The 23,346-nt window shown below is 50.7% G+C and overlaps 2 protein-coding genes across 13 annotated transcripts in view; one reads left to right on the top strand and one right to left on the bottom strand.

Moving 5' to 3' along the window:
• The window catches only part of ADCY6 (adenylate cyclase 6), a 40,626-nt gene that overhangs the window by 6,919 nt on the left and 10,361 nt on the right, over positions 1-23,346 (top strand). For 5 of the 9 annotated variants that reach the window (XM_070494597.1, XM_044756282.2, XM_044756280.2 and 2 more), the window contains 20 exons: positions 2,822-2,971; positions 3,367-3,488; positions 3,582-3,693; positions 3,859-3,986; positions 4,506-4,664; positions 4,742-4,883; positions 5,000-5,128; positions 5,406-5,431; positions 5,670-5,817; positions 6,042-6,139; positions 6,316-6,403; positions 6,549-6,665; positions 6,944-7,102; positions 7,396-7,574; positions 8,500-8,535; positions 8,619-8,748; positions 9,064-9,327; positions 10,116-10,320; positions 11,144-11,268; positions 11,488-13,940. In XM_070494597.1, coding sequence (XP_070350698.1) covers positions 2,822-2,971; positions 3,367-3,488; positions 3,582-3,693; positions 3,859-3,986; positions 4,506-4,664; positions 4,742-4,883; positions 5,000-5,128; positions 5,406-5,431; positions 5,670-5,817; positions 6,042-6,139; positions 6,316-6,403; positions 6,549-6,665; positions 6,944-7,102; positions 7,396-7,574; positions 8,500-8,535; positions 8,619-8,748; positions 9,064-9,327; positions 10,116-10,320; positions 11,144-11,268; positions 11,488-11,613 — 2,643 coding nt within the window. In that variant the 3' untranslated portion in view covers positions 11,614-13,940. Of the gene's footprint in view, positions 1-2,821; positions 2,972-3,366; positions 3,489-3,581; positions 3,694-3,858; positions 3,987-4,505; positions 4,665-4,741; positions 4,884-4,999; positions 5,129-5,405; positions 5,432-5,669; positions 5,818-6,041; positions 6,140-6,315; positions 6,404-6,548; positions 6,666-6,943; positions 7,103-7,395; positions 7,575-8,499; positions 8,536-8,618; positions 8,749-9,063; positions 9,328-10,115; positions 10,321-11,143; positions 11,269-11,487; positions 13,941-23,346 lie in introns of those variants that run through there. The other 4 variants (XM_070494598.1, XM_070494599.1, XM_070494600.1 and 1 more) reach the window with 4 other exon arrangements.
• SPMIP11 (sperm microtubule inner protein 11) overlaps positions 14,352-23,346 on the bottom strand; it is a 30,158-nt gene continuing 21,163 nt past the window's right edge. For all 4 annotated transcript variants that reach the window (XM_014850035.3, XM_044756286.2, XM_070494605.1 and 1 more), the window contains 3 exons: positions 17,313-17,435; positions 14,970-15,114; positions 14,352-14,529 (listed from right to left, as the gene is read on the bottom strand). In XM_014850035.3, the coding sequence (XP_014705521.1) occupies positions 14,481-14,529; positions 14,970-15,114; positions 17,313-17,435 (317 nt within the window). In that variant the 3' untranslated portion in view covers positions 14,352-14,480. The remainder of the gene's footprint in view (positions 14,530-14,969; positions 15,115-17,312; positions 17,436-23,346) is intronic.

Genomic DNA, 23,346 nt, shown 5'->3' with positions numbered 1-23,346 from the left:
AGGCAGACCTAGTTTTCCATTGGCTGCACTCTTCTCTGTGAGATCTTAGACAACTAACCTTGCCTCTCCCAGCCTTAGTTTCCCAGTGTGTAAGCTGGGATAAAAATAGTATCTGTCTGGTGATGTTGTTGTTAGGGCTCCACCCTCTCCCAAAGTGGAGTAGAACCTGACAGGGCAGGTTCTCACCTGGGGGCAGGGAGGTGTGGGAGTGTGCAGGGGATGGTACCCAGTGAAGGGGCTTCTGGAAAGTCCCTTTCAGAGAGACATGAACTGTGGAGTCTGCCATCTCATGTCGTCCCCCTGACCAGGGAGCAGAGACCAGGGTGTCTTCCCAGCTGATTCTTAAGGGGCTGCTGTAGGTGCAGCCCCACAGCCAACATACCTCATGATTCCTCCATTGGTACCCTGATTTAGAAGGTGCTATCCTCTGTCTTGCTCAAGGTTTGAGGGAACCAGCCTCTGCCTTGCCCAAGGCTTATGGCCTGTAGCCCACCTTAGCTCCACCCACAAAGAGGAAGTTGCCTGGGGCTCCCAGGGTGAGAAGCTGGGTGCTCTGGCATGATGCCTTTCCCCGCCCCAGCCTGTGCTCCAGAACAGAATGTACCTTTTCAAAGTTAACTTTACAGTCTGATTGTTTGTGGAACGTGTGCCCACAGGTTACTGTCAGATCTTTTAAAGGGCCAGGGTCCTTCTGCCGCTGCTAGCCCCCTACTTCTCTCCAGGGTAGCTATCATGCTGTGCTTTGCAGTTGGACTGCCTTCCTGGGGAAGGAGGAGCTTTGAGGTGGTGCCTCCCTTCCCCCCATCCTCTCTGGTTCGTCAAGGGTGGGTGGGTGTCTTTTCCCTGCTCTCCTCTGGCATGGTGCCCAGGGCCAGGCCCAGGGCCTGACTAGGGAGGCGCAGCCCCATGAAGGCCAGGGCTATGCCAGTCTCCCGCCTCCACAGGGGCGCCCGGCTGCAGCCTCACCCAGTGGGTCTCGGCAGGCACATTCCTGGGGTGAGTGGAGAAAGTCGCCCCTGCCCTTCTGCCAGTCCTTGGGGCCGGGGCTGTCCATACCCCTTCTCTGAGCTGAGGATTCCCTGTGCCCAGTTGGCCTGTGGCTTTCTGGATGGGGTGGGGCTGTGGCCTCCTTTCTAGGATCCTTGGGCAGCTACCTCCCAGATCTGGTCCCGCTCACGCTCACAGGAAGGAGCCTTCCTTCTCCTCTGACCCACTCATTCAGACACGCCGAGCAGTCTCACTCAGCCACCCTGGCCCAGCCTGGTCTCCTGCAGTGCCCTGGCATCCATTTGTTCTCACAGTCGGATAGGGGTCTGTGTACAGATCTATTTCAGTCTCTTGTCCCCCTTCTCCTTCCCTCCACATGACTCACATTTTCCTCTTGGGCTCCTGGGGCCAGGAAGGGAAGTTGCCTGGTTTGCTCCCCCTTCTCTTCTTCCCCACTGGGGGCTATTCTTAGAAACCCCTGAGGGAGATAGCACGCCCCCCTCTTCACCCCTGCTGCTGGGAGGGGGCCTTGTGAGCTGGACTGGGAAGGGAAGTGGGGAGGCCAATCCTAGAGGATCAGAGCTGGAAATGGCTTGGGGGTTCGCCGACCCATCCCTCCATTTTACCCAAGAAAAATGAAACCGAGGTCCCAGAGATTAAGTGACCTGCCCAAGTGTGCTGTATTACTTCTGGTTCCAGGCAGAGCCCAGAACTCCTGGCTTCCAGCTGGTGCTCTTTCCCTGCCGTCTCTCAAAATTAGAGCCCTGCCCTAGCCAACTCGGGTAGAGCCACAGGTGCCAGGTTAATCCCTGAACTTCCAGAAACACTGAGGCCAGCTCCCCTTAGACTTGCTCTCCAGTCAGTGCTACTGATGATGATTGAGGGCTGAACATCCTAGGATCAGGGGCCCAGGGTGTGGGGCCTGGCGGGGCCAAGTCTTGGGGGTGGCGGGGCATGGTGGCACCCTATCCCAGTTGGGAAGGGTCCTTCATGTTGGGAGAATTGGTGACTCCCAAGCCTGGGCTCTGAGGCTGGGCCTCAAGAACTCGGGTGAGTCGGGTGAGTAGGAATCTTGGAAATTCACAATGTACCGTACTGTATGGTTAGGACACAGGATTTGGACTCAAGTCCCACACCAGCCAACACCAACTGTGTGATCTTGGGCAAGTTACTCAGCTTCTCTGTGCCTAAATCCTTCACCTTTAAAATGAGATAGTGTTACCTATTTTATAGAGTTATAAGAAATACATTTGTTAATGTATAGAAGACACCTGTAGAATCTAGGCACGTTGTAGGCAGCCAACAAATTAGCTCCAGTAATAATAATAATAATAACTATTATTATTATTATGTCAGGACAGGGAGGGACCTTAGAGATCTTATTTTGCCTCTCCAGGTGAGCAAATGGGCCCAGAGAGATGAAGCCAGTTGTCCTGGGCACGTACAGGAGGGTGTAGAGCTCAGGTCTCTGGGTGTTGTCCTGTCAGGAGAACTACATGCAGAAGGAGCAGCATTTTTTTGTTTGGGGTGTTTGTGGGGCAGGAAGTCATAGTGTGCTGGGCCCAGGCCCCATGACCTATGTGGCCCTAGTTGGTGCTTCTGCTCCCAGGAGCTGTGAAAAGATATAATTTCTAGCCATGGAGTGATCCAGGCAGGGAGCTGGAATCCGAGGGGAATGGAGGAGATATACGGCAGGGGAGGGGACAGCTTGGGGAGAGACAGGGCTCAGGATCCTGGATTCCTCCCCAGAGGAGTGCATCTCCAGAAAGCCTAGCTAGTTGCGCCTGTGTACATGGGGGGTGGTCACCCGTCTGCCTCTGCTACCTTCCTGCAGCTCGGTGCCAACATGATGCTGTTCCTCTGCACCAACGTCATCGGCATCTGCACACACTACCCAGCTGAGGTGTCTCAGCGCCAGGCCTTTCAGGAGACCCGCGGTTATATCCAGGCCCGGTTGCACCTGCAGCATGAGAATAGGCAGCAGGTGGGGCTGCTCTCCCTGACCATGGCCTTTCCCCTCCTCACCCCCAAATTGCTTGTGGATTGGATCTGCTGCCTCATATAACTCCGTCGAATAAATGTGATTGGTTCCCCCAGTTGTGCATCCCAGAGGCCCTATAAGACTGGGGTTCCTGTCCTGTCCGAGAGTGAGAGGGAGTAGATGGGAGCACATTGGAGGGGTTGAATGGAGGCTGGTCAGAGAGGGCTGGGATGTATATCTGCTGAGGGCTCTAATGGGGGAGGGTCAGGCCACGGTCCAGAAGGGAAGCTCAGTTCTCCAGAAAGGTCTGGGAGGGCTCTGGGAGTGTGGAGGGACCAGGATAGGTTAAATTGTGAGGCCAAGAAGATAGTAGTGCCCTGTTGAAACCACTGGTCTAGGAGCGGCTGCTGCTGTCGGTGTTGCCCCAGCACGTTGCCATGGAAATGAAAGAAGACATCAACACAAAGAAAGAAGACATGATGTTCCACAAGATCTACATCCAGAAGCATGACAATGTCAGGTAGGGTGGGGGTGAGAAGATGCCAGGAGAGGTGGGGGATCTGGCAGTGTTTGAGGGCATTGTGGCTCTTCTATCTTCTGTCATCATCCACAGCATCCTGTTTGCGGACATTGAAGGCTTCACCAGCCTGGCATCCCAGTGTACTGCACAGGAGCTGGTCATGACCCTGAATGAGCTCTTTGCCCGCTTTGACAAGCTGGCTGCGGTGAGGGTGCTGGGGCTTGGCGGCAGGGCCAACTGGTGAGAGCACAGCCTCACCGTGGCAGCCTGAGGGGTGGGGCAGATGGAGTCTGCAGTGAGGGTGGTGGGCCAGGCAGGCTGGGTGGGCAAGAGAGTAAAGGTGATTCTCCCCCAATTCTTTCTCCTTTAGGAAAATCATTGCCTGAGGATCAAGATCTTAGGGGACTGTTATTACTGTGTGTCAGGGCTGCCAGAGGCCCGGGCAGACCACGCCCACTGCTGTGTGGAGATGGGGGTGGACATGATTGAGGCCATCTCGTAAGCAGCGCCCCCTCCCAGGCTTCCTGGAACTGAGGGTGCCCCTGCCTGCTCCTACCCTTTGACGTGTTCTCAGGATTCTTCCTCATTCTTGGCCGCTTCTCTGTTTTTGAGATCCATCACTGGGGAGGGAAATGGATCTCTCTTCAGCCCGTGTCAAGGTCCATGTGCACCTGAGACTCCAGCCAGTTGGGATAGGGTAGGGAGAGCCAGGGTGAAGTAGATTTGGGCTGGAGAGAATGCCAGATGAGCAGGCCTGAGGGGAGAACAGAGACTGCTCCTCTCCCAGCTCAGTTCCACAAGATGCTGCTGGGTCCCTGCTGGTGAACACAGTTCTCAAACGTTTGTCCTTGAGCCCCATGCAGCCTTCTGCCCATGTCCAGCCAAGGCTGTGCTCCTGTGCTCTGCATCTGGGTCTGTCCTTGCCTGCGTGGCTCCGAGGGGAGTGAAGGGCCTGGGTTCTGGGCTGGGAGTGGGGATGCCTGTGCCAGGAGCTGAGCTGGAGTCACTTCTTCTCAGGCTGGTACGTGAGGTGACAGGTGTGAATGTGAACATGCGCGTGGGCATCCACAGTGGGCGCGTGCACTGCGGTGTCCTTGGCCTGCGGAAATGGCAGTTCGATGTGTGGTCCAATGATGTAACTTTGGCCAACCACATGGAAGCTGGGGGCCGGGCTGGGTGAGTGTGGGGTCCAGGTGGTGAGGGATGGGAGCAACCTGGGAGAGCCCAGGTCTCACCCTGCTGTCCCTGCACAGCCGGATCCACATCACTCGAGCCACACTGCAGTACCTGAATGGGGACTATGAGGTGGAGCCGGGCCGTGGTGGCGAGCGCAATGCATACCTCAAGGAGCAGCACATCGAGACCTTCCTCATCCTGGGAGCCAGCCAGAAACGGGTCAGGCCATGGCAGGGTGGAGGGAGGGGCAGGCTTGGGGAAAGGCAAATGGGGGAAGTGGGTAGAGGCCTTCCCTGGGCCCCTCTTTTGAGCCTGTACCCATGCTGCCCACACAGAAGGAGGAGAAGGCCATGCTGGCCAAGCTGCAGCGAACGCGGGCCAACTCCGTGGAAGGGCTGATGCCACGCTGGGTGCCTGACCGTGCCTTCTCCCGGGCCAAGGACTCCAAAGCTTTCCGCCAGATGGTGAGGGCCCACAGCACCAAGACCTGGGGCCTCACTTTCTCAACAGTCTATGTCCCCCTTCCTTCTTCTGTCTTCCTTGTGGTGGCTGCCATCTCCATGTATGATTTCTGATTTCTGGTATTGGGGGTAGGAGGGATGATTTCATTCCAGGGGTTCCAAGCCCACCAAGTATATGGCTGGGGAGCCCTCAGCACAGTGTTGGGGATGGGGAGGGGATTGTAGAGGTGAAGGAGGATCTGCCCTTCACCTCACTTGCACACTCTATCCCTTTCTCCAGGGCATTGATGATTCCAGCAAAGACAAGTAAGTCAGGTTATTGAGGAGGGAGGAAGAGAAGGGAGAAGGCACTTGCACCCTGGGGCAGGGCTGTGGGGAGCTGAGATCCCCCTCTTTCCTGGCCCTTAGATGTGTCATGTGGGAACAGGTGCTATACACCCGGCTCACGCTCCCTCCTTTGGGTGCTGTCCTTGCCCTTCCCTTCTCATTGCCTCTCACATGGCAATGCTTATGCACCTGGTGAAGCCATGTCCCCTGCCCTCAGCCGGGGTGCTCAAGATGCTCTGAACCCTGAGGATGAGGTAGACGAATTCCTGGGCCGTGCCATTGATGCCCGCAGCATCGATCAGCTGCGCAAGGACCATGTGCGCCGGTTCCTGCTCACCTTCCAGAGAGAGGACCTTGAAAAGAAGGTTTGGGGGATGCAAGGGCAGGAGGACAAGGGCTTGGGGAGGAGGGAGGTCCAGCAGGGAAGCGTGAGCACGGGGGGGGGAACAGGAGAGGTTTTTGGGGAATGGGAAGGTGACCACAGGGCATGGTGGGGATTCATATCAATTGGGCACCCCATCCAGGCCTCTGGTAGTGCCCTGCCTCCCCCTGGGCAGAGCCCAGTGCCAGCTCAGCCTCCTCTCCTCAGTACTCGCGGAAGGTGGACCCCCGCTTCGGAGCCTATGTGGCCTGTGCCCTGTTGGTGTTCTGCTTCATCTGCTTCATCCAGCTCCTCATCTTCCCACAGTGAGAGCCCTGCCCTGCCTTGCTTAGCTTCTCTTCCCTCCACCACTTCCCAGAACCTTCCTAACACCCACACAAGCCCACAGTCCCTGGAGTCTGCATCGTGCCTGTCTGGGGAGTGGTACAAGGATGCCTGGATCTTGCAGAGTAATGTTTTCCCTGTCTCTCTTCTGCCCCAGTTCAACCCTGATGCTTGGGATCTATGCCAGTATCTTCTTGCTGTTGCTGATCACTGTGCTGACCTGTGCCGTGTACTCCTGTGGCTCTGTATGTAGGGGGCCTTCCAGGGCAGGCTGGGTCAGGGGTGGGGAGGGGTCACACGGGGAAAGGGGTCACACTGGGCCCCATCCCTGGTTGGCCTTATCCCTTGGCTGACTTAGCCTCCAACTCCCCGTCTCTTGCCTACCTGCAGCTCTTCCCTAAGGCGCTGCAACGTCTGTCACGCAGCATTGTCCGCTCGCGGGCACACAGCACCGTGGTTGGCATCTTTTCAGTCCTGCTTGTGTTCACCTCCGCCATCGCCAACATGGTAAAGGTCCAGTGGGAATTCTTCCACCCTTCCTCTGTGCCAAGCACTGCTCTGGGTATTGGCGGTACAGAGAGGAATAAGACACATTTCCTGCCGTCAGGAAGCCTGTTATCCCAGAGGAGAGGGTGAGGTTAACTCCCCCTTCTCCTTGCTCTCCCCACCTCCTGTCATCCCTCAGGGAGAACTTGGCTTCTGGGGTATAAGCTCCTGGGCATGGCCCTTGTAACCTCTCTCCTTCTTGGTTACCCTGATATGCCTCCCCACCCCCACTTTTGCAGTTCACCTGTAACCACACCCCAATACGGACCTGCGCAGCCCGGATGCTGAATTTAACACCTGCCGACATCACTGCCTGCCACCTGCAGCAACTCAATTACTCTCTGGGCCTGGATGCTCCCCTCTGTGAGGGCACCGCACCTACCTGCAGCTTCCCTGAGGTGTCCAAGCAGTGCTCAAGCGGGTGGGGGGGTCCTGATCAGTACCAGTTATTGACCCCTCTGTGCCATTCCTGGTGATGGGACTGGGGACCCAGGGTCTCACCAGAGTCCCCACTCTAGGAGCAGCCAGGGACCTTGGTCTGATGAGGGGGCTGGCTGTGGAGGGTGAAGGAGGTTTGGGTTTGAGGTTGTGGAGGGGAGCTTAGGTCAGGCAGGGGAGTACAGGACTCTCCCTGCACGGGGGCGCCGTGGCCTCCGCCTTCACCCAACACTGCCTCTGCCATCGCCCTCAGTACTTGGTCGGGAACATGCTGCTGAGTCTCTTGGCCAGCTCTGTCTTCCTGCACATCAGTAGCATCGGGAAGTTGGCCATGATCTTTGTCCTGGGGCTCATCTACTTGGTGCTGCTTCTGCTGGGTCCCCCAGCCACCATCTTTGACAACTATGACCTGCTGCTTGGCGTCCATGGCTTGTGAGTTTCTCCTCAGCCCCTTTAATCCTCCAAGAGCCTCCTAACCCCCTGCTGGGTCTCTGTGAGTCTGTCTGGTGCCCAGGCCCCTTGTACCTTGGAATGCCACCACTCACCCCTCACCTGTAGGGGGAACGGAGGCAGTGGAGGAGCTCTCAGCACATGACCCTATTCACCCCAAGGAAGCCCCAGTCCTGGGAAATCCCTGTTTTTAGGCTAGACATTAAAAAAAAAACGAATTCCCTCTCAGATTTGCATGGTGCTTTCATATCCATTCTCTTAACCACCTCTACGTCACACAGCTGCTTGGTGGCAGAGCCCTGGCTAGGAACCAAAACTTCTGACTACTGCTTGAGGGCTTTGCCTGGGATATCACACTGGCTTTTCCTTTGCAAAACCCCACCCCTTGTGATAAGCAACCATAGCTTGGTGTGGTAGAAAAAGCCTCTGGAGTCTGCGGGGTTTGAATCCCTGCTCTGTGGCTCGTGAGCTGTGTGACCTTGGACAGGTGAGTTAACTTCTCTGAGCCTCAGTTTCCTCATCCGTAAAATGGCAGTGCCACCTATATCACGGGGTAGTTGTAAAGATTATAGTAACTAACATTTTTTGAAGGCTTCCTGCAGCCAGGCATGATGCTAAGCCTTTTGCAGGCATTATTTAGATCTGATCCCTCTTTTATTGATGAGGAAACAGAGGCTTAGAGAGTTAAGCAACTTGTTCCATGTCACATAGCTAGTAAGTAGACAAGCCAGGAGTGGAACGTTCTCTTAACCTCTGCTCTTAATGAGTTACTATTAAGCAGAAGCCCTGGCCCAATGCCTGATTTACGGTATGTGCTCAGTAAGTGCAGTTTCTGTCTCCCCTTCTATGCCCCCACCCTGCAACCCAGGAAGACCCGATGACTTTGTCTCTTGTATCTTCCTGCCAGGGCTTCTTCCAATGAGACCTTCGATGGGCTGGACTGGTGAGTGAGGGTTCTGGGGCAGCAAAGGGTGGGGCTGCCAGATGCCTCCTTCAGACCCTGAGCATGCCTCTGCTTACCCTCAGCCCAGCTGCAGGGAGGGTGGCACTCAAATACATGACTCCCGTGATTCTGCTGGTGTTCGCGCTGGCGCTCTATCTGCATGCCCAGCAGGTGGAATCAACTGCCCGCCTGGACTTCCTCTGGAAACTGCAGGTGACTGAGTAGGCCTCTGGGGGAGGGGGAGGATCCTGGGGGCAGAGCCTGGGCCAAGCCAGAAATGCATCTTGTTAGCTGACCAAGGCTCAGGCTGCCCCAAGCCCACCCTGGCTCCACGCGTCCTCTGTGCCCATGCTCTATCTCGCCTCATCCTGTTCCCACCCCCTTCACCCCTTTGCCTGTTCTTTAGGCCTCATCTGTCTGTGCCTTTCTTCTTCCACGTGATTCCCTCTGATGCCCATCTCTGAGTGTTGGCTACTGCACCCATCCTTGTGAATGTTGGGCAATGGGTGATGGGTGTGGTGTCCACAGGCAACAGGGGAGAAGGAGGAGATGGAGGAGCTCCAGGCATACAACCGGCGGCTGCTGCATAACATTCTGCCCAAGGACGTGGCTGCCCACTTCCTGGCCCGGGAGCGCCGGAACGATGAACTCTACTATCAGTCTTGTGAGTGTGTGGCTGTCATGTTCGCCTCCATTGCCAACTTCTCTGAGTTCTACGTGGAGCTGGAGGCAAACAATGAGGGCGTCGAGTGCTTGCGGCTGCTCAATGAGATCATTGCTGACTTTGATGAGGTACTTGTCCAGTCAGCTGGTGCTGGCAGAGAGTAGGGGGACTTGAGAACCAGGGGAGTGGGGAGAATTTTGGATGAGAAGGCCAGGATTGGGGTGGGGGGGTGGTACTGGGAGGAGGAAGGGAGATTTGATTTGTCTAGGAGTGGGGGTAAAGGTAGGCACAGTGGAGAAAGGGACAGGGACAGTCTCAGAGGCAGCATGGAGGTCAGCCCCAGTGGGGCAGGGTCATCATTGTTGGGGAGAAAAGGAGAACATGAGGATCGATGGAGGGGACAGGGTAGGTACCAACTGGATGTCATTGAAGAACGCAGTAGTCTGTGGACAGAGTCCCTTAAGGCCAAACAAGCAAGATGATCCCTGAATAGAGAAAATGGAAGCAAGGAAGTAAGGAGGTGTCCTGAACATCCATGTCAGGAATGGGCCATTCACTGTTCTGGAGAGAAGGTACTTCTTCACTCTGGGACTCAGTTTCCAAAGGAGAGGGTTGGATAATTGATGCCTAAATGTCCCTTCTGTGGTCTGGGTTCTGTGAGTGAGGTATTGAAGTTGACCTGAGGCTGTATGCCGAAGTCCTGGCCTGGGGTTCTGATGGCTGCTGGGTGAAGGAGGCCTGTTCTCCTTGCTCCTCAGTCCTGTACTGAGAGCAGCAGCTGGAAGGCTCACTCACTAGAAGAGGGGAGCTGCTGAGACAGGGAATGGGCAAGGGGCCAAGGCATGGCGAGGTGGAGCATGGGGCAGGGTGGGTTTGGCCTCTGTGCCTTGACAGCCAGGTCCCCTCTGCTGGTCAGATCATCAGTGAGGAGCGGTTCCGGCAGCTGGAGAAGATCAAGACGATTGGTAGCACCTACATGGCTGCCTCCGGGCTGAACGCCAGCACCTATGATCAGGTGGGCCGCTCCCACATCACTGCCCTCGCCGACTATGCCATGCGGCTCATGGAGCAGATGAAGCACATCAATGAGCACTCCTTCAACAATTTCCAGATGAAGATTGGTGAGAGGGCCTGGTTGCCTGGCAGATTTTCCCAGGGCGTTTCTTGGGGAAACTGAGGGAGCAGGCTGGGGATGGCATCATAGCTTCCCCATCAGGATTCTGTAGGTTTCCTTTTCTCCACCTCCTATATCATCTCATATTAAGAACAGAGATCATTTATTGAGGACCTATTATGTGCTAGGCACTGTCCTAGACATTTTTTAGCACAATTTAACCCTCACATTATTATCCCCTTTTACAGATAAAGAGATTGACTCTCAGAGAGATTAAATAACTTGGCAAGGGTCGGACAACTAGTAAGTGGCTGAACTGGGATTCAAAACCAGGTTTATCTAAACTCCAGTACCTGTGCCTTGCCTGTGGCCAGTCTGGTAGAGGCACATCCTCTCAGAGGGACAGGTGGATGGCAGTAGTTAATAGTATGGGTTCTGGAGTCAGACTGGTTTGAATTCTGGCTGTTCCACTTACTGGCTTATTTGGTAAGTCAACTAACTTCTCTAAGCTTCACTTACCTTATCTGTAAAATGGGGATAATGATACCTACCTTTAGGGCTGTTGAGAAGATAAAATAATGGAAAATGCCTACCAGTGGTTGGCACAGAGGAGCATTCAGTGGATTAGCTACAGTTAGAGCAGAACTGTCTTGACTCAGGGGAGCTCCTCAGCCGACATGCCCAGATTTTCCATTCTTTACAACCAGGACACTTGTCCCTTTGCCACTTTCTTCTCTGGGTCCTTCTAAGGTGCCAGGAGGTGGGATGACTCCCTGGGCTGCCCCTGAAACATCCACTAGTCTCAGTTTCTTGCTGCTCTGCTCACCCAGGGCTGAACATGGGCCCAGTTGTGGCAGGCGTCATTGGGGCTCGGAAGCCGCAGTATGACATCTGGGGGAACACAGTGAATGTCTCTAGCCGTATGGACAGCACGGGGGTCCCTGACCGAATTCAGGTGAGGAGGATGTGAGCAGAGGTTGTGAGAGGTATGGGTTCAGAGGGCTTCTGCAGGTCCCTCTTACAGTCAGCTAGGACAGGGGCAGGGTGGCAATGTTCTGTGGCTGGTGGGGTGGGGCTGGGGGAGGGAAGCTAGCATGACTAGAGAACCCCTGGGCCCCTGCAGATGCAGCAGGAAGGACCCCAGGCTAAGCAGGTTCCCCTCCCACATCCCCAGGTGACCACGGACCTGTACCAGGTTCTAGCTGCCAAGGGCTACCAGCTGGAGTGTCGAGGGGTGGTCAAGGTGAAGGGCAAGGGGGAGATGACCACCTACTTCCTCAATGGGGGCCCCAGCAGTTAGCAGGACCCAGCTACCAATTCAGCTGAAGGGACCAAGGTGGGCATGTGAGTGGACTCTGTGCTCGCTGGGTGGAGCTGTGGCAGGGAGCACTGAGCCTCCAGACCCTGCTGACCACAAAAGGGAACACCCCAGCAGGCCATGCTGGGACCATGCTTGTCTGCCCTCAGGTTGGTGAATGAGGGGATACCAAGAGGATTGTGCAAGTGACTTTCTTTTTTAATTGGGGTAGGGCTGTTCCTTCTCCTTTCTTCCGGCTTCTGGGAGCAGGGGAGGGGGCAGCAGCAGAGGCAGTGGAAGCCCTCCTGCCTGACAGATTAAAATGGCAGCTCGCCATACCTACCCTTTCCCTGTCTGTCTGGGCAACAGGCTCAGGGCTGGGCCCTTCCTTTCCCTCTTTTTCCTGGGAATATTTTGTACAAAGACTGGGGCAGGCATGAGTGCCTATTCCCTGCTTGCCTTTGCTCTGCCTGCATCCCAGCACTGGTCCTGGATACGCCCACCCCAGCCAGATCTCCCTCCTAGGCACAGGGCAAAGGAGGGAGATGCTCTGGGGACACAGTTCTATCCATATTTCAGGGGAATATTTCCTTTTGCCAAATCCTAGTCCCATGATCTGTCCCCAAAGGGGAACAAAGGGACTTCTGACAGCTCAGATTTGACCCCAGTTCCTGCAAAGCTCTAAGGAAAGGAGTGTCTGGCCTCATTGGTACTGTGAAAATGCCCAGCCAGAGAGCAAGCACGTGTGTGGGGATGTCAGAAGATCAGGAGCTGGAAGTTCACCTGCAGGTGCCAAAGAGAGCAGGCTGACCAGGGAGTGGGTTGGTGCCAGACTCTGATCTGAGGGCCCCGACAGGGTCAGGATCAGGTCACTCTGCCCCAGTGCTCTCTTGCCATCTACTGGCAAGGGGGTGTGGAGCATCTCTGCCCCTTCTGTTGCCAAATAGAAAAGGGCCAGGGCATGGAGAAAGATGACCCTGATCCCAAGCCTGTCCTCCCAAGCCTCTGGCACTGGGAGGGCCTCTGTGTTTGTGTAACGTGCGTGCATGTCTGTCTTTGTGTGCAGATCTGTTTCCCAGGTCTGTGTGTGTCCTTGGCTCCTGCTCCTCAGCTCTCTACCCCAGGTTGCCTATCTCCTGTGAGCCTCTGTCTTCTGAGAATAAGGCAGGGTTTCTAATTTCAAGGGATGGAGAGATATGCCCAGGTTGCCCAAAAGTGGGATGGGGTGTGGTAGCAAGTGGGTGGCCCTGGGGAGAGGAATCCTTTTTGTGCCAAATCCCTAAGTGCCATTTGGGGGCCACATATGCAGCATGATTGTCTCCCTGCCTGGGGCAGGGACCAAGCCTGAACTGTCTGGGGTTTGGCGGGCAGAGGCTCAGGAATTCCCTTGGTTCCCCAGCTGGTGTCCTGGGATGTGTTATGCTTTGGGACTGGGGTAGTGTGGGATCCCTCTGAGGACTCAGATACTGGTACTAGGGGATGGGATAGGGGAACCTGAAACTCAGCCTGAGTCTAGTATGTTCCTGCTTCCCCAATCTCCGTGAAGCCTCCAAGGGCTGGCAGGAGGGCGAGGAGGTTGGACACCAGATTCCCACCAGGGTCCCTTTCCCTGCAGCCTCCTTGCCTCTGGCCTGAATTAGTTGGTGCCTTGGTTTCTCTGTCTTGTACCTATTTAAGCCAGAGGCATTAGCCTGAATTTTGCTTGAAGCTTGCCTTCTCTTGGAGGCAATTAGAGAGGCAGAGTAAAGAGGGTCCCAGAGTTGCTGCGTTTGAGGAGTGGAGGGGGCAGGTGGCACTCTTGCCCTTCCTCATGCCCTTTCTGACTCTAGCTCTTTGCAGAAGCCTGGTGTCTGGCTCAAACTGCCTGCCTTGGGGGATCTTCACACATCAACCAAATGATCCATCAGGCACTTCATTAGCCAAGGCAGCAGGAGGGGAAAAGACCATTTGGTCCAGACAGAAAATCAACTCCCTTCTCCCAGCCATATCCCTGGGTAGGAAGGGACTGCTTGGAGCCCTGGGGTGGGGGTGAGGGTGTAAGGAGACCAGAGTGGGAAGACTTCAGTCTTGGGTGACTTATCTCTGCTTCTTGCCAGGTGGGAGGGGCCTGTCCACACCCTGGCTTCCCACACCACAGTGCCAGCCATGCCCTTAGCTGGGCTACCATTGCCCCCTTCCTCACCGTTGGTGGGGGAGTCAGTGGGTGGGAGGCCCATGGACTTTGGTTTTATAATGTAACCACTGTGGGAGGGGGGGAGGGTGGTGTACCATGTATTTCAGTGAAATATTTAATATATTTAAATATCAATAAAATCAAACTCTTTGTAAAATTCCCTGTTCTCTGCAGCTGTTCTGGGCTCTGGGTTGGGTCAGAAGTGGCAGAGCCTGGTGTAGGAGGCAGCCTCCTGCCGGAAGGCTCTGTGGACCTCTCCTGTCTGTCGCCAGAGGGCTTCCTCTGGTTTTCTCCCTGCCAATGTGAAGCTGCAGTGTCTTCAGGGAGCATGACTACTCCAGGCCCTTCACCATCATGAGGACTAGTGTGTGTCTTCCCAGATCTGTTACTCTGACTCCTGCATGCATGAAGTCAGGACCACCTGTGGTGGTCTTTCCAGTGTCCTGGCCCCTCCCAAACCAAATGCCAAGTTCTGGCTCGTTCAAGAGTCTCTCTCACACCTGATCTCACAGGAATTTGGGCATTGGAATAATTTCCCTCACCCAGACTTCCAGTGCACACAAATGACTTCTAGTCCAATCTGTTTACTCTGCTTTCTTGATCCCCTCAGCCATTGGAACCAGGGCACCTTCTCCCTCTTTCCCCTTCTTTGTCCTCCTTCCACAGTCTATCTTGTTCTTCTGCAAACACATCCTGCTCAATACAGACTGAAGGTTCTGTCGCTGAGAATACAGTGATCCATAAACCTGGAACAGACAGAGAAGGTCTTAAATTCAGCCAGGCCAGGCTGGAGCTGGGGAGAGGGTCCCAAGTCTGCCTCAGGCCAGAATGGGCAGGGGTAGTCATGAGGAGGTAGGGCTACTGCCAGTGGATGGTGGTTGGAGGGGTGGGGAGGCAGCAACCAAGGGAGTGGAAACATCTCCAGCCTCCCACAGGAATGCTAGAGACACTTGTCTTGTGCTTGCCCAGAACTCACATCCACAAGGCAAAACAAGGACACAGACAAATCTTTAACTCCTTTGAAAGCCACCACTGCCTAGATTTTGCTGCCAATTTTCCCTGGTAAGACCGAAACTTCCTCTTCTAGTCCCTAACTCTGAGTAGAGATGAAACAGTCTCTAAGGATCTAAGTGAGAGAAGGGAATACTTCTCTTGATCTCCCCACGTTTACTCCTCCCAGCCTCACCTGGCCATTGGGCTTTTAATGAGGCAGTGGCGGGGGCCCCGGATCCATGGCATGGTTTCCTCTGGGCGCACTCCTGGATGGTGGGACCGCCAGAAGCTGAAGTTCTGAGCATCAGTCAAGGGGACTCTGAAGACCTGATTGGGGACTGAATGGTTGGGGAAGGGCAGGTTATCCAATTTCTTCGAGTTCTCTGCTCCCTTTTGTGCCTCAGGGCAGCACAAGCCCAACCTAGCAACTGGGCCTGACCACGTGCTGAGAAGTCCTGGAATGTGGTCACCACACCCAGCTTCACTTCCTCATTCCAGCATCTCACACCCTTCATGGTCAGTTGAATGAGTCTTGGTTTTTACTCCTGCTATGAAGCCCATCTCCAAGAAAGCTTTCCCCAAGTGCTAAGGTGATGGAAAAGCAAGAAGTCAAATCACTTGGGAAATGTGCAAGATGGGTCCACTGGTTCGTTTTTTCTTTTTCTGGGCTTAATCATCCTCATTCCCTTCCCTCCTCTCTGAAATAATTCTTTTCTTTGCTCATTCCAGGTAATTCTCTGAAACTTAGCAATGATACCACCTCATGGTTAGATACTGCTAATAGATACTATTTATCAAGTGCCTGTCAAGTTCTAAATGTGGTTTTAGGTGTTTTTAAAATTTTGAAATATCAGACTTACCTAGATTTTTTTTGTATTTTCGCTCTTTATTTGGATAAATCGAATTATACCAGTATATAAAATTTGAATGTTTTTTAAACTTAGAATTATGGCCTAATATTCTGGCTATATAGTCTTAATAATTTTTTTTTTTTTTTTGGATAAATCCCTAATATACCAGTGAGATGTTACTTTTTTGTTAAAGATTGGCACCTGAGCTAACTACTGTTGCCAATCTTTTTTTTATTTTCTGCTTTTTCTCCCCAAATCCCCCTAGTACATAGTTGTATATTTTTAGTTGTGGGTCCTTCTAGTTGTGGCATGTGGGACGCCACCTCAGCATGGCCTAATGAGTGGTGCCACGTCCGAGAGGCGCCCAGGATCCAAACCGGTGAAACCCTGGGCCACTGAAGCAGAGTGCGTGAACTTAACCACTTGGCCATGGGGCTGGCCCTAGATGTTACATTTTTGAGTTAGTTGTTTTCCTATTAATTGATGATAAGCTTTTTAAAAGTTTGCTCTTAGAAATAACTCTTAGATACTCCTCTTCATGCATATGTCTTTTTTAATTTCTGAAAGTATTTTAGTTTTTTAAATTAAATTTTAATTTTGAGATAATTATAGATTCATATACAGTTGTAAGAAATGATACACAGAGATCCTGTGTACCCTTTACCCATTTCCTGCCAGGGGTAACATCTTGGAAAACTACAGTACTATATCACAACCGGATATTAACAGTTTCATCACCTGTTGCCCTTTTATAGCCATACCACCCCACCTTCGTAATCCACAATGCATTGTTTCTATAATTTTGTCATTTTAAGAATGTTGTATAAATGTCATCATACAGTATGTGATTGTTTTGGGGTTGGCTATCTTTACACAGCATAATTCCCTGGAGGTTCCTACAAATTGCATGTATCAGTGGCATGAGCTAACATGCATGCCCATCTTCCTCTACTTTATATGTGGGATGCCTGCCACAGCATGGCTTGACAAGTGGTGTGTACATCCACACCAGGGATCTGCCCCGGCGAACCCCAGGCTGCCGAAGCGAACGTAGGAACTTAACTGCTGTGCCACCAGGCTGGCCCCTAGATGCTTTTTTAAATGTACATTTTCTCTAACATTCACAACAATGCTAGAGTATTGTTCCCATTTTCAAATGGTTCAGAGAGGTTAAGTAGTTAAAGGAAGTTGCCTAAGGTCACACAACTTGTTTGGAGTTTACACTCAGTTCAAATTCCAAAGCTAGTGCTTGGTCTACCACTCCTTCCAGGCATAGCACACAATAATGGACAAAGTACTTTTGTAAATTGTCTCATTTTTGTTTTGATCTGCACAGGAATTCCGTAAGATTGGTAGAGCAGGCATTTTCTGGTTTTTGTTTTGCTTTCTTTTTAAATGAATGAGGCAACAGGTTAGTAAAGGATAAGTGACCACCTAAAAGTGAGACACTTAAAAGAGGCAGAAGTAGGACTCAACTTGGATCTTCTGCTTCCAAGTCTGACGCAAATTTTAGCTTGCTCACTGCACCATTCAAGTCTCCTCTCTCCCTCTTCTTCTCAGTCTTTATTCTTGGCTCTTTTTTTCCCCCTGCCCTATAACCATGCCCCACGACATCCCATCCATTCTTGAGGAACTCAGATGTAACTCTTCTGCCCCTAGCATGGTGCCCACTCCAAGATACTTACATGTCTTCAACAACACCTTCTGTACAGCTTCATGGTACCTTGTGTGGCTATTCTGGTGCACGGAATAATTCCCATCTTCTGAGATAATAGGGGGAAGCCTAGCAGGTACCAGTTCCCTCTGGTCTGAAATGAGAATAGAGCAGCTCTGAGTACATAGCAATTGGGGCTATTTGTTTTTCTGAATTTCTGGTCTCTGTGCTAACCAGGCACATGGCAGGGATCTCTCCTAGCCACTCAAATCTGATTCTTAGGATCTCAGGAGTCAAATCACAATGCCTATGACAGAGGGGAGGGAGGGAGAACCCAGTGATCATGAGACCTCCCTCACCACTCTCTTGTGCCTCCCTGACTCCTGGGTTTTGAGAGGCCTCCTGCTGGAATCAGGATATTGACAGATACTTAGGGTTAGTGCAGGTGAAAAAGGCCCCTTATCTGGATGGACACTCCTTTCCTGGGAATCGCATATTTGCTGAGCTTCAATTGGTCTAATAGAGGAAGTTATGCTTGAGCCAAATCTTGGAGGATAAGAGTTTGTGGGACATAGTATCAGGAAAAGCATTTCAGGCAGCAGGATAGCAAGTGTGTTAGAAGCATTAGAGAGGTCTCAGAGAGCTTGCTATTGATGTGGATCCTGATTAGTGCTGGGTAAAGTGGAGAGGAACAGGGAATGGGCCTGGAAATGTAGTGTAAGATAAGGTACGATAGGGTACGGTAGGGTAGGGTAGAGTGGTGTAGTGTAGACCTAGCATTCTTAATGGGGATTTGGGAATCCCCTCTGAGGCAAAACCTATATATCACTATAGAGGCTGAACAGACCAGATGTTCCTTACCCAGTGTTAGGGTCTGAATGTTTGTTGTCCCCCAGAAATTAATATGTTGAAAACTTAATGCCTGAGGTGATGGTATTTGGAGGTGGGGCCTTTGGGAAGTGATTAGGTCATGAGGACTCAGCCTCCATGAATGGAATTAGCGCCTTTATAAAAGAGGCCTGAGAGTGCTCCCTTGCCTCTTCTGCCCTGTGAGGATACAACAAGAAGTCTGCAAGCTGGAAGAGGTCCCTCACCTGATCATGCTGGCACCCCGATCTTGGACTTCCAGCCTCCAGAACTGTGAGAAATAAACTTCTGTTGTTTGTAAGCCACCCAGTCTATGGTATTTTGTTATAGCAGCCCGAACAGACTAAGATACCCAGCCTCTTTTGCAGCTAGGGCATGGGCAAAGAGTTTTGATGTGGCCAATCACATCTGCTTCAGATTTTGAATCAAAGATGAGGTTGCAAAGAAGCAGGGCCCATGTAAAGTCTTCTATTGATGGGAAGTTGCAGCAGTGAATCTGCATCTTGTTTCTAGCAGCAGTATCCACAGTCCAGTGTCCTTGCTGCCAGTCAGTACCCACCACAGCACTGAATGCAGTAGTCTATGCCCAACCAGGTCTGCAGCATGATTCTGAACATTGTTTCTGGTTACTATCTTCCAAGCTTGGTTCTCTGTTCTTTCTACAGCTTTTATATGCTTCCTACTATATATTTTTAAAAACAACTTCATTTTAGAGGCCGGCCCAGTGGCACAGTGGTTAAGTTTGCATGCTCCACTTCGGAGGCTCCGGGGTTCGCCGGTTCAGATCCCGGGCGTGGATCTACCCACCACTTATCAAGCCATGCTGTGGCAGGCGTCCCACATATAAAATAGAAGAAGATGGGCACAGGATTGGTGGCAGATGTTAGCTCAGGGCTAATCTTCCTCCAAAAAAACACAAAAAACTACATTTTATAATTGACATACAAAAGGTTGTACATACTTAATATTTACAACTTAATGAGTTTGGAGATAAGTATACACCTGTGAAACCATCACCACAATCTATGCCGTAAACATGTCCATCCCCTCCAAAAATTTCCTCCCATCCTCCTTATTGTTATTATTTTGTGATAAGAACATTTAACATAAGGTCTACCCTCTTAGCATATTTTTAAGTATCCGATACAGTATTGTTAACTATAGGCTCTATGTCATACACTAGATCTCTAGGACTTCTTCTTGTATAGCTGAAACTTTGTACCCTTTGACTACTACCTCCCTGTTTCTTCCTCCCCCCAACCCCTGGTAACCACCATTCTATTCTCTGCTTCTATGAATTTGATTATTTTAGATTCCTCATATAAGTGGTATCATGCAGTATTTGTCCTTCTGTGTCTGGCTTATTTCATGTGGCATAATGTCTTCCAGGTTCATCCATGTTGTTGCAAATGGCGGGATTTCCTTCTTTTTTAAGGCTGAATAATCCGTTGTATGTATATACTACATTTTCTTTATCCATTCATGTGATGATGGACATTTATGTTGGTTCCATGTCTTGGCTATTGTGAATAATGCTGCAATGAATATGGGAGTGCAGATATCTCTTTGAGATCATGATTTCAGTACCCAGAAATGGGATTGCTGGATCATACGGTAGTTCTATTTTTAATTTTTTGAGGAACCTCCATAACATTTTCCATAGTAGTTGTACCAATTTACATTCCCACCAACAGTGTACAAGGGTTTTTTCTCCACATTCTCATCAATACTTGTTACCTTTTTTTTTTGATAATAGCCACTTTAACAAGTGTGAGGTGATATCTCATTGTGCAAGTCTTATTTGCATTTCCCTGATGAAGAGTGATGCTGAGCATCTTTTCATATACTTCTTGGCCATTTGTGTGTCTTTGGAGAAGTGTTTATTTAGATTTCTGCCCATGTTTTAATTGGATTTTTTTTTTTTTTGCTATTGAGTTATAGGAGTTCCTTATACATTTTAGGTATTAACCCTTTATCAAACATATGGTTTGCAAATACTTTCTCCCCTTCTGTAGGTTGCCTTTTCATTTTGTTGATTGTTCCTTTCTGTACAGAAGCTTTTTAGTTTGATGTAATCCCACCAAATGTTCTTTTAAGAAATTCAAGTTCTGCTTAAGTAGGCTACATTTGGCTTGCATCTCAGAATCCTAAGCTTGTCAGGAACTGAATCAAAGTTTGCCATTCTCTCTGGAAGTTGTTGTTGAGATCACTGTGGAGGGTGTGGATGCCACTTCTGTTCTAGAGCTCTTCCCCAGCTCCTGCTTTCCCCCTTCTTCTTGGCTTGGCCCTGCTCATTCATTATTTCTTCCCCTCCTCCCTTCCTTTTACACTTCAATGGAAATCTGCTTTAACATTATCTATCTGAGATAATGACACCACCAGAGTGGGGCACTGTTTGAATCCTCTCCCTCAACAGTTGAGGACTTGGAGAAGTGGTAGAGTATAGAGCTCTGGAAGCCTGGACTGAACCAGCGGGCTGATTTGTACTTCATTACAGGTTACAGCAATGAGGGGCCAGTTCCTGGAAGCAGTGTCATTTGAATTTGGTTGTTTGACTTTGGGCAAGGTGGGGGTGGCAGAATGTCCATGGCCAAGTAGATGTAGATGGAGGAGAAAGAGCATATTCCTAGTAAGCAATGGGACCTGGACTGTGAGTAATTATTCTTCTGGGTGCAGGTGACAGTGGGAGCTCTTTACCAGGTCCTGAGGCCTCAGACTGATCGTCCTTAAGGGTACAGCCAGATGATGTTCTCTATTATCTCAGTTTCCAAGTAGTACGCTTCCAGCTTCCCATATGGATGGTTACCATGTGCTTGGAGGTGTGCTGGACAATATCACTCACTTGGATACCTTTCTCCTGAATCAAACACCAGTTGGCATACTCCTCACATCAGTTTTTGGCAAGCTGCAAGATATTTTTGGTAACCCATAGCTTCCCCAAGCTGCCAAGTTTTGGAAGCCACCTGAGGTGAAGGGCGGTGAGAGGTAGGTGAGAATCATGCCATAGCTACTATGAACGGGCATGTTCTAGGTGGAGAGATGCAATGAGCTCTTCATAAGCAAATTCTACTGTGGCAAGGTAGATGAATCCATCATTTTGTTGGTAGACGGTATAACAGAAGTTTTCTATCTACCCAGTTAATATTATGTTCCATATGTTTTTTTGTGGTGAACAGATATGAAGGGCCCTGACAGCTTCTTCTAGAACTAGGCCATAAATTGGAAGTTGTCATAAGACCACATTTAATGCTTTGAATGGACCATGAAGGACATCTGGGGTGGTGCAAAAGTACTTGGGTGGATTTTCCACTTATCCAAATTAATGCTGTAGATTTTTCAATATTATAGGCTTCTCAGGGCCACTGGGGTGGTTGCAAAATCTCATGTGTCCACTTCTTTGCCCATCGTTGCCTCTGGTGGTTGGAACCGGGGCTGATTTGCCAAAATGTTTTCAGGTTGAAGAATTTTTAGCCTGAGTCTACCTCAGGTTCGCAGAATTCTGACTTCCAGGTGACAGCACTTGCCTGTTTAAGATGCCAAAACATAGTACATAGTGGTGATAATACGTCACACACATTACTTGTTGTCTTGAAGTTGGTGTTGCTGCAAGCAGAGTAATACCACCCTGACTAGAAGTTCATACAAAACCAGTTCAAGAGAAAATGTTGTAGTATTGTACATAAAAAATGACTCCTGTCTAGGAGGTCCTATCAGATGCTGGACTTTAATCCCATGAAGTTGGCTGGAGCATTAGGATGGACTGAAATTGGCTGAAGTGTGTTTGGAAGGCTATCCTGCACTTATTGCTTCCCTGATACAAAGAAATTGTCAGTGCTTTGGAAGGAAGTGGACAGGAGCATGAGCCCAGGGAACCAGACCAATCCCCAGGGCACATTTTACATATGGGGGTAATTCCTTTGCCTCCATGTCCAGAATATCTTCCTCAAACTGGTGCCCTTGTTCAGGATCCTGAGCACAGGGGAAGTAGATAGGGCACAAGGAAACAGAGAGGCATAGTGTTGGTTGTAGACTGCTGATATAAAATGGACTATGTGGATCTTTTAGAGATGACAGTGATAAAAAGAGCTAGTACTTAGTGAATGAGCTCAGCACAACTATAAAAAGTAGGTACTATTACTATCTTATTTTACATATGGGGAAACAGAAGCCCAGAGAAGTTTAGTAATTTGCCCAAGGTCACATAACTAGCATACAGCAGAGACATGAGTTTAACCCAAGCAATTTGGCTTCAGAGCCCATCCTTTTAACCACTACACTAAATGGCTCTTGAAATCATCTAATCAGGACTTTAAGGAAAGAATAAAGACTAAGGGAAAACATGGACTGATAGAACCAGCCTCTGATGGGTTCCCCTGTGTACAGCTCAATGGGGGACCTGTCAAGGGTGTCTGCTTATCCTGAAACAACCTTGAATTGGGTGGGGGACATGATATCATTACCTTGTTCCAGAGGTAGATCCCTGCCTCCCTGAGCTTCCCTGAAATGTGGAATATTTCCTATTGCCAGCAGTGGGCGGGCCGAGAGGGCTTGAACCTGGTGGGCCACTCTGCAGTGGATTGGACCAGTCCTAGTGGGGAAAACCAGTGGGGAAAAGCTGAGCCTCTGTGGAAAGAGTGGCCTATCTGCTGCCACTACAGACACAGTCACCCACCTTGGAGGTGCCCACTCCCTAGTCTTTGACAGATTGTAGCTATAAGTAGCTTGAGTATCTTCTCCCTTTAGTTTCATGCGGATAGGGGATGATGGTGTGTAGCAGCTATGAGATGTATGGGTTGTTTCCAAGATACATTTTTATAACTTCAGTAGGTTTATCCATTTGGAAAGGCAGAGAGGCTCAGAGGCTTTGGCCAGGTTCATTCTTGGCTGATTAAGCTCTTCATGTTCCTGTTTGAAAAGCCAGAACTACACTGCCCTCTGCTGGAGTCTAAGAATGGCATCTCCAGCTGTCTCTTAACAAGTGGGTCACCAAACAGGAGCTTGGAGAGGTCAGGAGACCTAGAAGATTGAGCAGAGGACATTCCAGGCAAGGTGGGGAAAACTACCTATTATATCCTTTGACAGGATCCAGAAAATGAGAACACAAGTGAGATGTGCTCAGCTTTTACGAAAGACTTGAAATTTAATCTTTCTTTGGTGATTCATTTGGAAGTAAGAGCACCTCTGAGGACTCGTTACTG

Source organism: Equus asinus, chromosome 22 (genome assembly GCF_041296235.1).
Source record: "Equus asinus isolate D_3611 breed Donkey chromosome 22, EquAss-T2T_v2, whole genome shotgun sequence".
Lineage (NCBI taxonomy): Eukaryota > Metazoa > Chordata > Mammalia > Perissodactyla > Equidae > Equus > Equus asinus.
Note: the sequence above shows the minus strand (reverse complement) of the source record. Positions and strands in the feature narration are given on the sequence as shown.